The 12,723-nt window shown below is 40.0% G+C and overlaps 1 protein-coding gene across 1 annotated transcript in view; it reads left to right on the top strand.

The window, feature by feature from the left end:
- CDH23 (cadherin related 23) overlaps window positions 1-12,723 on the top strand; it is a 390,425-nt gene that overhangs the window by 177,042 nt on the left and 200,660 nt on the right. Inside the window, exons 11-13 of the mRNA XM_081328216.1 lie at window positions 1,127-1,199; window positions 3,020-3,136; window positions 11,871-11,983. Of these exons, the coding sequence (XP_081184342.1) occupies window positions 1,127-1,199; window positions 3,020-3,136; window positions 11,871-11,983 (303 nt within the window). The remainder of the gene's footprint in view (window positions 1-1,126; window positions 1,200-3,019; window positions 3,137-11,870; window positions 11,984-12,723) is intronic.

The raw sequence follows: 12,723 nt of genomic DNA, 5'->3' as shown, positions 1-12,723 counted from the left end.
ACCTTTTCCAACAGATATGAATGCTGAATGTGAATACTGAGTTTCATTTCGACAGATCAGCCTTTAAGATATCTATGTATTGCAGCAGTGATTTTTAAACTGAGTGTAAGGACCTGCCTCAACTAAATCTCCAAGAAAGCAGAACTCTTGAAACAGGCATTGTCTCAAAAGAAACTTTTATTAGGAGTTAGTGACAGCAAGGAATCAAAGCAAGGCCTGAGGAAAAAACAACAACACACAAACATTATATTAAAAGCAATATTCATTACTCCTCCCCCCGCCCCAGGGTCCCAGGATCCATCTGAATCTCCAATGCGCACTTCAATGTCTCACCGGATTTAGTTTCCCTCTAGCTCCAAGCACAAACCATGTTTCAGATAAGGGTGATGGTATTTGAGCGCATTCCTTCCCCTGGGGGAAGGGCAATATGGCATTAGGCAGAGCAAAGCATGTCGTATATCCCCACATCAGAATCCCCCCACCCAACATAATAGCAGCCCCCCCCCTCAAATGGTTACACAATCAACAAATGGTTACACTGTTACACAAGCATATATAGAGGAAAAGAATAACAAGACATTTCTTTGGGCACCTGACACTGAGGTATCCTGTGGGTAATAGAACAGACTGCAAATTCTTGTTTGTAAGTGAAGGATCTAATTTGGGATCACCACTATTGAGATCCTTGGGTAAAAGAAAGAAGTGTGGGCTTGTTTTTGTGGGTGTAATGGTATTATTCAAGACCGGGGGGGGGGAACATTATTTGGGTCAAACATTTTCAGACTAAGAGTTTACATTATGTTTTACATTCTTCCAAAACTTAAAAAGCAGAATTTCAGTATATTCTGAACATTTGTGTTAGCATATGTTCTCATCTCCCTGTGTTCTCCAGTATGTCCTTCTTTTTTTTAAAAGTTAACACTTGAACAAACACAAAGAAGAGAGATTGAATGAGTAATTCAGTTAATAGGATTTGCTAAGCTCCTTCGTTAAATGACATTGGGCCATTGGGTGGTTTCCATGTATGGTTTCAGCAAAATACTATTTCTTTTATTTTGTGGTGGACATTTGTGCTTTGCTGCTAAAATCAGGTGCTGCAGTTTTTATTCTCTTTTTATCTTTGTAGGATGAAAATGACAATCCACCCACATTTAGCAAGCCTTCCTATGTTGTCACAGTCATGGAGGATATCATGGCAGGTAGGAGATCAGTTTGTATCCTAATCCTTATCGTTCCACCAAAACAGCAAAACTGTGACATTATTTGAGCAGAGAGAGAGAGAAAAAAGAGAGAGAATATGACACACACTCAGAGAGAGAAAATGAGAGAGAGAGAGAGAGAGAGAGAGAGAGAGAGAGAGAGAGAGAGAGAGAGAGAGAGAGAGAGAGAGAGAGAGAGAGAGAGAGTGAGAGTGCCCAAAACCACCCAGCTAGCTTTCAATGCAATGGCTTCCATTTCTTTTTCTTCTCCTGGCAGTCTTCTTATGGGGGACAGTCACCCAGAGCACATGTGGGTAATCTCATCCTCGTCTCATCTAGAGAGGTTCCATAGAAGCAGATTACTCGCCAGTCCTTTGGGCTTTGCCATGGTCATCATCTACAGTCTTAGTTCATCTACTTTTCCTAAGTGTTTTTTTTTTAATTTAATTACAGAGAAATTCTTAATTTTAATACCTTTCAGGCTAGGAACTAGTCTACTTTACCCACAGCATGAGATAGACTAAGATACCTACAGTTTTTGTATTTTAGAAATGGAATGGGATATCAATTATTATTCTTTATCTCCAAATTATAAATGTTAACTTGTAGTGCACCCTTCACACCAATTGCAGGCAGAATGCACTAACTTCCCTCTTGAAAAAACTAGCTGTAAACTCTACAACTAACATACTCGGCTTAATTTTATAACTTTTCTGCTGCTTCTTGTATCCTATCTTACTAGATGCTACCCATTTTTGTGTGTTATTTTGGTGATCTCAAATATGAACTTTAAAGTGCTTGTTTTTAACAACTTTCTCAATAAAATTGTAAATCAGAATCTCGGTCAATCACAAGGCATTTATTGACTGTAACTAAATGGGAGGTAAATAAAGGTAAAGGATTCCCTGTCGATTTTATTCTGCTAGTTGTTGCTGTCTATCGGAGCCGGTGCTCATCTCCATTTTAAAGCCATTGAGCCAGCACTGTCTGAAGACATTTCCATGGTCACGTGGCCAGCATGACATCACAGAGTGCTGTTACCTTCCCACAGAAGTTTATTTATCTATTTATCTACTTGCATTTGCATGCTTTCGAACAGTTAGGTTGGCAGGAGCTGGGGTGAGGACAGGAGCTCACCCTGTCTCATGGAGCTCGGGTCTCGAACCTGGGTTGCCAGCTTTCTAGCCAACAAGCTCAGTGTCTTAACTGCTGAGCCACCATGCTGCCACCTAAACTGGGAGGAGTTATCCTGAACACATGCCCTTATTGGATGAAGCTTTGGGTGCCACTCCTTGGAACTCAGTTTCAACTTGTCATCTTCTCGTTGACATATATAAATCTCACAATGAAAGGAGTATGAATCTTAAGAGGATACTTAGAATGGAAACGGCAGGCCTTAGGGTTTTTTTTTTTTTTTTGGAAATGCATGGATTTTTTTTTCTGTTTAGCTACGCAGAATCCTGATCTCTAGTCCAGTGCTTTGATCATTCCATTTCTTTATTATACTTTTTCTGCTTTTTCTCCACCCATATCTCCCAACAAATTTTGATTACAGATAACCAATTTACTCTGTACCATACTTAGAGAAGTCTTATTGATTTATTATTTCAGTTTCGAAAGTGCCTGACTCTGTAGTAGCTCTGGAAAGGTTACAGATAAAAATTAAAAGGAAACAAAATGTATCAAGAAAAAAAAGTCTATTGGACTATGAATTGTGCAAATCAAAATCATTGGTAAACTATACAAGTTTAATATAAATTTTCAAAAATATATTTGGCTTCTAAACTACTCTTCATCTAATTTTTCTTACTTTCTTCAAGGAGCAACCGTGCTATTTCTAAATGCTACTGACTTTGACCGATCAAGAGAATATGGTCAAGAATCTATTATATACTCTTTGGAAGGATCATCACATTTTCGCATTAATGCTCGTTCAGGTAAGTACAGCTATGACTTTCTCCTTACTTTTCAGGGTTTGTTTGTTTTTTTAATATATTTTTAATATATTTTTTTAATTTAATAACTTCGTTTTCACTCATCTAACGAATTGTTCATTCAAAGAGAAATAAAAGTACAGATCTGAAAGCAAAGATCAAGCTGCTTAACACCAGCGCAAGATCGGTATAATTCTTATGAAACATTTGTGTTATATGAATGTTCAAATGGCCCAGAATCCAAAGCTATGTGGTTTCTGTAAATCAAAGTAAATTGCCTTAAAGCTCAGATGTATAATCCATTTTTGGAATGGTATGCAAGAAATGACCTACTCCAGAAAATAAAGCCAAGGCAAAATTATAATTTAATTTTAATTAATCAAATATAGTTAATAAGATCACTTCCCACATGTAATCATTTCTCACTGTCACATTAAAAATTACAATTCAATTATAACACAAACTTTTGGAGTGGAAGATGACATCCAAGGATTTGGGAGAACCAAAACAAGTTGAAACTATTAAAATGCCTTTCCTGGGATTTTGTTTCATTTTCACTGTAAAATATGAACATTTCCCAAATCGTAGTGATTAGAAGTGACATTTAATATTGAATACTATATTTGCCCACTGTGGAAATCCAAAATAAATATCTGTCTGACTACCCTCCAACTGATCACATCAATTAAAGTACAGGCTACAGATTAACCTCAATCCAGTATTCTATGTTCTAAACTCCATAATAACTGACAATATATCTTGACTTCCTACTGGGTGACATCCTTTCCTTTATATGAAGACAACTAACATGCCCATCAAATTCTTCTCTTCTAAAGACTAACCACTTCTTTTACAGTCTCTCTTGACTATGAGAACCAGAATAGAAAGGTGTTAGGGTATAACACCTATCTGAACTTGTCTTAAAATGTAATGTGTTATAACACACTACTTGAAGTAGACTGTCACCAGTACACACAAAAATGGGACATTCATTTCCCATACAGTATCACTCGGTTGACCTATCCCACTATTATACCTGCCACATCAAGTTGTCCAACCATATTCAGTTTATGATCAATTACTGTTCCATTATCTTTCCCTATGTACTATCAAGTCAAGTATCTCCCATCCTACATCTCTAAATCTGATTTTAAATTTCTTAAGAACTCTCATGTTACTTAGTCATTTTCTCCCCAATGTTCTTCTTACTTCTTGCCATATCTTCTCATTTACGTATCAGACCAAGGGTAGCTGGTCTTCTTGTACCTTTTTGAGAGAAAAAAGGTTTCAGCAAGTTGGGTCATCAATGTTTTTGAAGGACCATGTTTTGCAGAGTATGTTCCACTAGGTTCATTAAATACCCTGCCATTACTCTATTACTATTTCATCTGAAAGAAAGTAGCTTGTGGAAAATATATTAAAGCATCAACATAGAAACCAGGAGACTTAGTCTAGTCCTGCCTTAGATACAAAGCTAGCTGGGTGACCTTGGGCCAGTCCCTCTCTCTCACCCCCTAGGAAGGAGATATTAGCAAAACACTTACAAAAAAATATTGCCAAGAAAATTACAGGAAGTTGTCCATAGTTGCCAGAAGACTTGAATAGAATAGAGTTAGAAGGGACCTTGAGGGTCTTCTAGTACAGCCCCCTGCTGAAGCAGGCAAACCTATATCTCACTGGTGGTGAACCTATGGCACGCGTGCCAGAGGCAGCACTCAAAGCCCTCTCTGTGGCCACACGCCCCATTGCCCCAGGCCCAACTCCCCGCACAGCCCCCTCCTCACCAGTAGCCCCCACGGAGGAGAGTCACCCCCAGGCGTGGCCCATGCAGAGCAGCGCAGCCAAGGACATGGCAGTCGGGCAGCAGGGACAAGACTCTGTCCTCGCGCATTATCACGTGCAGATGATGCTGTGGGGTGCGGGTGGAGGGTGTAGCCAACACGGTGCTACAGGGCTGCCTGGGTGATCTGCTGTGGTGAGCCATAGAGGTGGTAGGTGGCCCTGCGGCCGGAGAGGGGGCAGGGCAGGCGCAGGGCAGGGGGTGGGCCGGTTCTTTGGGCACTCAGTGTCTAAAAGGTTCGCCATCACTGCTATATCATTTCAGACAAGTGACTGTCCAGTCTCTTCTTAAAAACCTCCAGTGATGGAACACCCACGATTTCTGAGGGCAGGCTTTTCCACTGGTTAATTGTCCTCACTGTTAGGAAGTTCCTCCTTAATTCCAGGTTGCTTCTCTCTTCGATCAATTTCCAACCATGGTTTCTTGTCCTGCCTGCCCTCTGGTGCTTTGGAGAATAATTTGACCCCCTCTTCTTTGAGATAGCTCCTCAAATACTGGAATACTGCTATCATGTCTCCCCTGTTTCTTCTTTTCTTTACACTAGCCAAACCCAAGTACTGCAGCCGTTCTTCGTATGATTTAGTCTCCAGGCCTTTGTTCATTTTAGTTGCTCTTCTCTGAACTTTTTCCAGAGTCTCAATATCTTTTTTGCAGTATAGTGACCAAAACCCGTTGCAGTATTTATTTATTTTATTTTATTTATTTATTTAGATTTATATACCGCCCTTTCCCGAAGGACTCAGGGCGGTTTACAGGGCATTTAAAAGAAAATCAATACAAACGTTAAAACAAATTAAAAAAGATTAAATAAAACCCTGAGAAAAATAAAAAACCCAGTTAAAATTAAAATTAAAAAATTCTCAGCCTGGGCCAGAGAGCTCGAAGAGCCAGGTCTTCAGGTCCCGGTGGAATGAACGGAGGTCGGGGGCAGTCCTAAGCTCCGCAGGCAGCTGGTTCCACAGGGCAGGTGCACCCACTGAGAACGCCCTACCCCAGGGTGTTACCCGCCGGCAATCTCTTACCGGTGGCACCCTGAGAAGACCCTCCCTGTGGGAGCGCACTGGATGAAGGGAACTTGATGCTGGCAGCAGGTGTTCCCTCAAATATCCCGGACCCTCGCCATTTAGGGCTTTATAGGTCACCAGCACCTTGAATCTCACCCGAAGGGCAACCGGAAGCCAATGCAGCTCGCGGAGTAGAGGTGTTACATGGGAGTATCGGGAGACCCCCATCACGACTCACGCGGCTGCATTCTGTATTCCAGGTATGGTCTTACTAGGGTTTTATAAAGCTTGGATATGTGTTTTTGTATGTGTACACATACATGTATATATGATACTATGTGTATTGTTTTTATTTGTTGGGGTTTAAAATGTTCTTATTGTAAACCATCAATAGTTGTTAGAATTTATATACACAAGTACTTGTAGCAAACAAATAAATCTCTTTAGTTAATAGACCAAGAACTAACAATAGTTGACAGTACATGTTTTGTTTATTCCTGAGTTTATTTTATTCCAAATCTCTTTTCAACACTGCCAAGTTTATTCACTAAGATTTATGAGCAGATGTGTTTACTTTTAACACAAGTTAGTCTTCCTCCTTCTCCACTCCACCTGTTCTTTTCGAACAAGCAACATCCTTTACCTGTGGTACTCCAGACGTAGGACTCATTCCACCAGATCTATGTTATAGCTATTAAATCATATTTCCTTCCTGCACTGAGTTCAAGCCAATATTGCTTACTTCCCATATGCTGATCGTTAAGCTACAGACAATGAAGGCTGTGAACTTTGGGAGCCAATCTTCTCTCTGTGTTGTCACTGAATGATTTAATAGACCTCACTGCAGCAGAATTTTCTCTTCCTTCTATAGACCACAAATCTTTATCTGAGTTTTTTTACCATGGGGTTTTCATCTCCAACTCACGCAATAAAGTAAAGCCCTCCAATCTCACTTCCAAATGCCTAAATAGGTATCATTCACAATTAGAAAGATTAGATTTTCACAAGATTTTATTAACCAGGTACATTCAAAGGGAAGGAATGGGTGAGGTTACAGAATCTTGTATGTACTTTACAATCCACTTATCTAGTGGTGGGCTTCAAATATGTGAACAACTGGTTCTCTGTGTGGATACCACTTCCGACAGTCAATTCTGGGCCTGGGCAACAAAAAATTAGCTACCAGTTCTGCCGAGGTGGTGCAAACTGGCTGAATCCCACCACTGCATTTATCTATAGATTTACTAGGATGAGGATCTTTTAGCTCTCTGGCTGATCACAGCTTGAGGCAATGAAGAGGTTGCTACTTGCTTTGCAGATACGGAAAGTGTCGCCCAGTAATAATTTGCAAACTACCATTCCCTTTCCCAGGCTCTGAGAAGTCCATTACACCCAGAGCTGCGTACATTTTTTTACCCTCCACTTTAAAGCACATTCCATTCAATTCTTCCATCCAGAGAATTTGGCTATTGGTTCCAGAAGCCAAATCTCTTCCATCAAAACCTTTTGCAATACCAGGTATTTGCTTGTAGTAGTATTCTGCTCCCTTTCTAGTCCTCTTCCATGGCTCAGAAGAAGCACGAGAACATCATCTGAGCCCCCAAGTTTCTTGAACTCCCTTTCAAAATAGTCAGCATTCATGTGATGCTGTGGTAGCTATAATTTGTAATGATTAGTTATAATGCATTAGAAGGAAGGAACAATGTACAGTGTAGTCAGTAAGCCTTAGGAGTTGTTCTGTCATCTCCCACCCTTATCCTTGCTTCTGGCAAATATCACTAGCAGCTCTGGTTTGCACACATTTGTTACAGTTCTTCGCAGCTGTGAATCATTATCAGAGTTATTTTTTTTTCTTGCAAGGTATATTTGCATCTTCTCTGTTTTTCAACTGTCCTACCTTTTGTTCCATAACATTTCTTTTTCTCCCTGAAGCTTCAAAGCCTGTTGTTTTTTTTCTTCAAGGGCCTGAAAGCTGTTGATGAACACTACAAGTTGGTTCTCTGGGCTTACCTTTCTTCTTTGATTGCCTTCCTTAGCTTCTTCCATGATCTCTTGTCATGCCTCCTTTATTTGATCTAATACGTCTTCATCCTGTCTCATGACTTAGTATGGTCTGAGTCCCCTGGCCTTTTCAAAGATCACTACAAGTTTGTACTCTAAATAAGTAGCAAATGGTTTACAGAGAGAAATATAAAAATGTCATAAGCAGGTTGCAATGAGCAAGTCTTGATTGTCCACCTTCATTTTTTTTTCATCAAGGCGCCACAAAAATTTATTTTCTTGTTAAATTCTTAGACCCTCAAGTTAACCACCTACATAGAAAATTTGTTGGCGATTTTTTGCTTAGAGTCTCCTACCAAACTGCAGTGACAAACACCTACTTCACAGGTCTGCAACCTGCGGCTCCGGAGCCGCATGCGGCTCTTTTAGCCGTCTCCTGCGGCTCCCAGTCCTCTGCTATGTGTAGTCCAAAAAAAAAGGAGGGACTAAAAAAGTTCAACCAATCAATTCAAATATGCAGGGTAGGTTTATATCTTGCCTTGGCTCCATTCTTCAGTCAAACCCTGTTCTGCGCATGCACGCATGTATGCGCATGCGCACACATTTTTTGCGGCTCCCAGTTTTTCCTTTTGTGAGGGAACCGGTTCCGAGTGGCTCTTTCACTGTTTCAGGTTGCTGACCCCTGACCTACTTACACTCCTGGTTGACTCACTTAGTGAGAGCTTCTTCAGAGACTGCCTTATATTTATTTATTTATTTATTTATTTATTTATTTATTTATTTATTTATTTATTTATTGAATTTCTATACCGAAGGACTCAGGGCGGTGTACAGGGCAATAAAAAACATTACATACAAAAGTTAAAATAAAATTAAATTAATTAAGCCCTAATAATAAATAATTAAAAATACCCCAACCCCTTAAACCAGGCCGGCCTGTTCAAATAAATAGGTTTTCAGATCACGGCGGAAAGAGCGAAGGTCGAGAGCCATCCGGAGCTCAAGCGGTAATTGATTCCAAAGGGCTGGCGCACCCACAGAGAACGCTCTCCCCCTGGGGGCCGCCAGCCAACACTTTTTGACCGATGGCACCCTGAGGAGGCCCTCTCTGTGGGAGCGCACTGGACGAAGGGAAGATGACGCCGGCAGCAGGTGCTCCCGTAAGTATATCCCTCCTACCATCTCAAGTCAATCAGCAGCTCACAAGACATATTTTTGCAGTTGACAGCCATTAGAGAACGGACTTCTCCTTAGTTAGTCACGCTCCTCTCTTTTTTTGTGTTTTCCTTCTGCTGAATTTAGGAACTTACAAGATTAGCCAGTACTAAGAAGATGCTTAGTACATACAGTAATAGAGATTTTGTGCTATAGGGGGCAATGCTTCCCACACTTCTTTGTGTATTTCTTTATAAAGATACCTGTGCTTTAAGATCATCTGAGGAAGCGCACCAACAGGTCCTTGGACGAGTACTAGAATTGTATCTTTTTTATACTGTCTAAATGTTCTGATGTTTGCTACCAATCCAGATATCATGTAAAAGAAGATTTATTTGTCAGAGATTTTTAATTTTACTTTTATAAATTTTGCTTTGAATGTTGTCATAATTTTAATCTGCTTCTCATCTAAAGTTCTAGAGAATTAGAGTTTCGGTGTTAATTTGATATATTCTTTGTCTACTTTCAGTTTTATAATTTTTTAATCATTTCATTTTTACCCTGCCTTCCTCTTTTAAGGTTGGTCAAAGCAGCTATTTTTTTATTTATTTTTGTGTTATTTGTCATTATAAGTATCCTTAAAATATCCCTTGATCGGGCAGAGAGTAATAGGAGGAGAAGGAACAAAAGGAGGAGGAGGTAGAGGGGGAGGCTAGGAATAGAAAGAGTAGCAGGAAAAGCAGTGAGAGTAGTAGTAGTATCGGTATTGTTTGTAAGGCACCCAGAGTTGCCTCTAGACTAGATGGGTGGCAAATAAATAAATAAATAAATAAATAAATAAATAATAGCATATTATTTTATTTATTTATTTATTTATTTGATTTATATACCGCCCTTCTCCCGAAGGACTCAGGGCGGTGTACAGGGCAATAAAATAAGAATACAGGATACAAGATTTAAAGTTAAATGATTGTGCCCAATGTAGTAAGTTAGTTAAAAATAATGTTAAAACCCCAAACCCATCAGACCAGGCCGGCTTGTTCGAATAGATAAGTTTTTAGATCACGCTGGAAGGAGCGAAGGTCGGGGGCCATCCGTAGTTCAGCCAGTAAGCGGTTCCAAAGGACTGGTGCGCCCACCGAGAATGCTCTCCCCCTGGGGGTCACCAGTCGACATTCTCTGACCGGTGGTACCCTGAGGAGGCCCTCTCTGTGGGAGCGTACAGGACGGAGGGAAGTTGACGCCGGCAGTAGGTGCTCCCGTAGGTAATCCGGACCCATGCCATGTAGGGCTTTATATGTCATCACCAGCACCTTGAATCTCAAGGTGTATTAGTAGTATTAATATTAATTTTGCTTTTCCAATTCTTATCCACCTATCTTTGGATGGGGCTCTGGTATTTGAATCCCCCTGTACATCTGCAAGCATCAGACAGCAGGCGCATAGAATCCATTCCATATCAAAGATGTAGTGCAGGGATAAAAAAAAATAAAAAAAATTGATCCGACTCTTCTTTCCTTGCCTATATTTTTCCCAGTGGCATTTTTTCAAGTTACAGTATTGTGAAACACTCTGGAAAAGGCGTGGTAGTGTTTTTGACGTGGCATCGCTTTCAGTCTCTTGCTGTGTTCTCCTGTTCAGTAGGAAGGGAGATGATCCTACATGCCGGAAAGTGGAGGGTGGTGGTGGGGAAAGAGAGAGAGAATCTAAGAAGAACTCTGTAGGAATAGCATCACTAAAATTAGCTGAACGTGCGCTGTGAAGGTGTGCCTAATTGGATGTAACTTTGTGGGCAAAGTGGAGCAATTTATCACCGAGACATGTCCTTTTTTCTTTGAGTCCCCCACTGACTTTTTTTTTTCCAGACTCCAGATTAATGGGTACCACAGGAACTTGTGAGGCAAATGTATTTCAGTGAATCTTTTGACCTCTTGCAGTTCAAGATCAATTTTTAATCGTTTCCCCTAGATAATCTGCTGTGGACAGCCCCTTAAGAGTAAAGTGATTTGTGTTTGACCAGGGAATTGAACTTCAGCGTATAGGCTGAATATGGGGGCCCTGGGAATCAATGGACAGTTCCATCTTGGTTAGCCTACTGTACAAACAAGACAATTGGGCACCTTTCAGTTCATTATTGGAGCAGTAAGAGAGAAGATCAGGCAGAAACCTATTAAAGACGTATTAGGTACTGGATCACACCTAGATAGTTTTTTCAGGCACTTCAAACCTATAGACTCTATCGGGAGCTTCATAGCATCACAGTTTAGACTGAATTTATAATTGAATGTAGTTGAAACATGGTCTACATACTGTATATTGACATTGGAGGTGCATCTGATTAGTAATCATCCAAATATACAATTGAACCGGGACCTCTTTCTCCTCAGCTCTCCTGCTTTCATAGCTTCCAGCGTACATCCTCTAGTTTCTCCTGATGGCTTTTATAGGGTTTTGTATATTTTCTTTCCTTCAAGTAGACCGACTTTTTACTTCCCGTTCAGATGCTGCAAAGTTGCAGCATTTTGTTGCTAATGCCTTCTCTCTTAGCAATTGCAAGGTGTAACTTCTGTGACATCATGAAAGGTAAAGAGATTTGCAAAAAACCTTCCATGTGACTGCACCACATTGTTCTATAAGCTTAGGAAAATAATTTATAACTTAAGATGCCTTTTGAGCCTCTGTCTTCCGATTTACAAGCGTTTCTTTCCTTTTTCACTTCCCTCTTTATCTACTTCAGGGGAAATCACCACCACATCTCTACTGGACCGGGAAGCTAAATCAGAATACATCCTCATTGTGCGAGCCGTGGATGGTGGTGTTGGTCACAATCAGAAAACTGGCATTGCAACTGTAAGTTGCCCTGCAGTGGCTTCATTTGATGTTTGTAATATAGTTATGTATCTAAATTCTTTTAGCAATAATTGGCCTTTCTATCTTGAACAGAACTGTTCTTCCTTGACTTAGAAACTTTCAGATGTCCACCTAGTCAGCAGTTTAAGAAAAGAACAAAGAGTTGAAATTTTTTGCAGAAGGCTTGTTGAAATGTCATCTCAACTTGGTTTCCCATATTAAATTACTATATGTCACTATAGTACATCAAATGTATCTTCTGCATATATTCAGTAATTGAAGAATTTACTATTCTGTTGATGACCTTTTTTGTCATTGACATTTTAAGCCAGTAACTGAACCTTAGTATTTTTCCACAAAAACTTAACATAGAAAATTTGATTTCACCATCCTGGTACATTTAAAGCAACCCAAGAGTCCTTCCACTGATTTTTTTTTTAAAAAATAAGGGGGGTGGGGGGAAAGGCTGAGTATAAGGGACTTTTCTTAAGATGTTATTTAGTGTATATCACTTTTTAAAATGGAGGAAGAGGAAGAGGAGGACAGGATGCAGTATCAGTTGCAAGATATGGTTGAGATAGTCATTTTCTTGTCCTTTTTCTGTCATGAAACAGTTCTGGTCTTCCATTCTCCTATTCATATCATTTTTTGTGCCTAACAGGAAGCTACAAACAGGAATAATTAGAAAGATTATAGAATTAAGGAGATACTGTTGGATGGAACTCAGACCAAAATTCCTC

Source organism: Vipera berus, assembly GCF_964194415.1.
Source record: "Vipera berus genome assembly, chromosome: 5".
Classification (NCBI taxonomy): domain Eukaryota; kingdom Metazoa; phylum Chordata; class Lepidosauria; order Squamata; family Viperidae; genus Vipera; species Vipera berus.
Note: the sequence above shows the minus strand (reverse complement) of the source record. Positions and strands in the feature narration are given on the sequence as shown.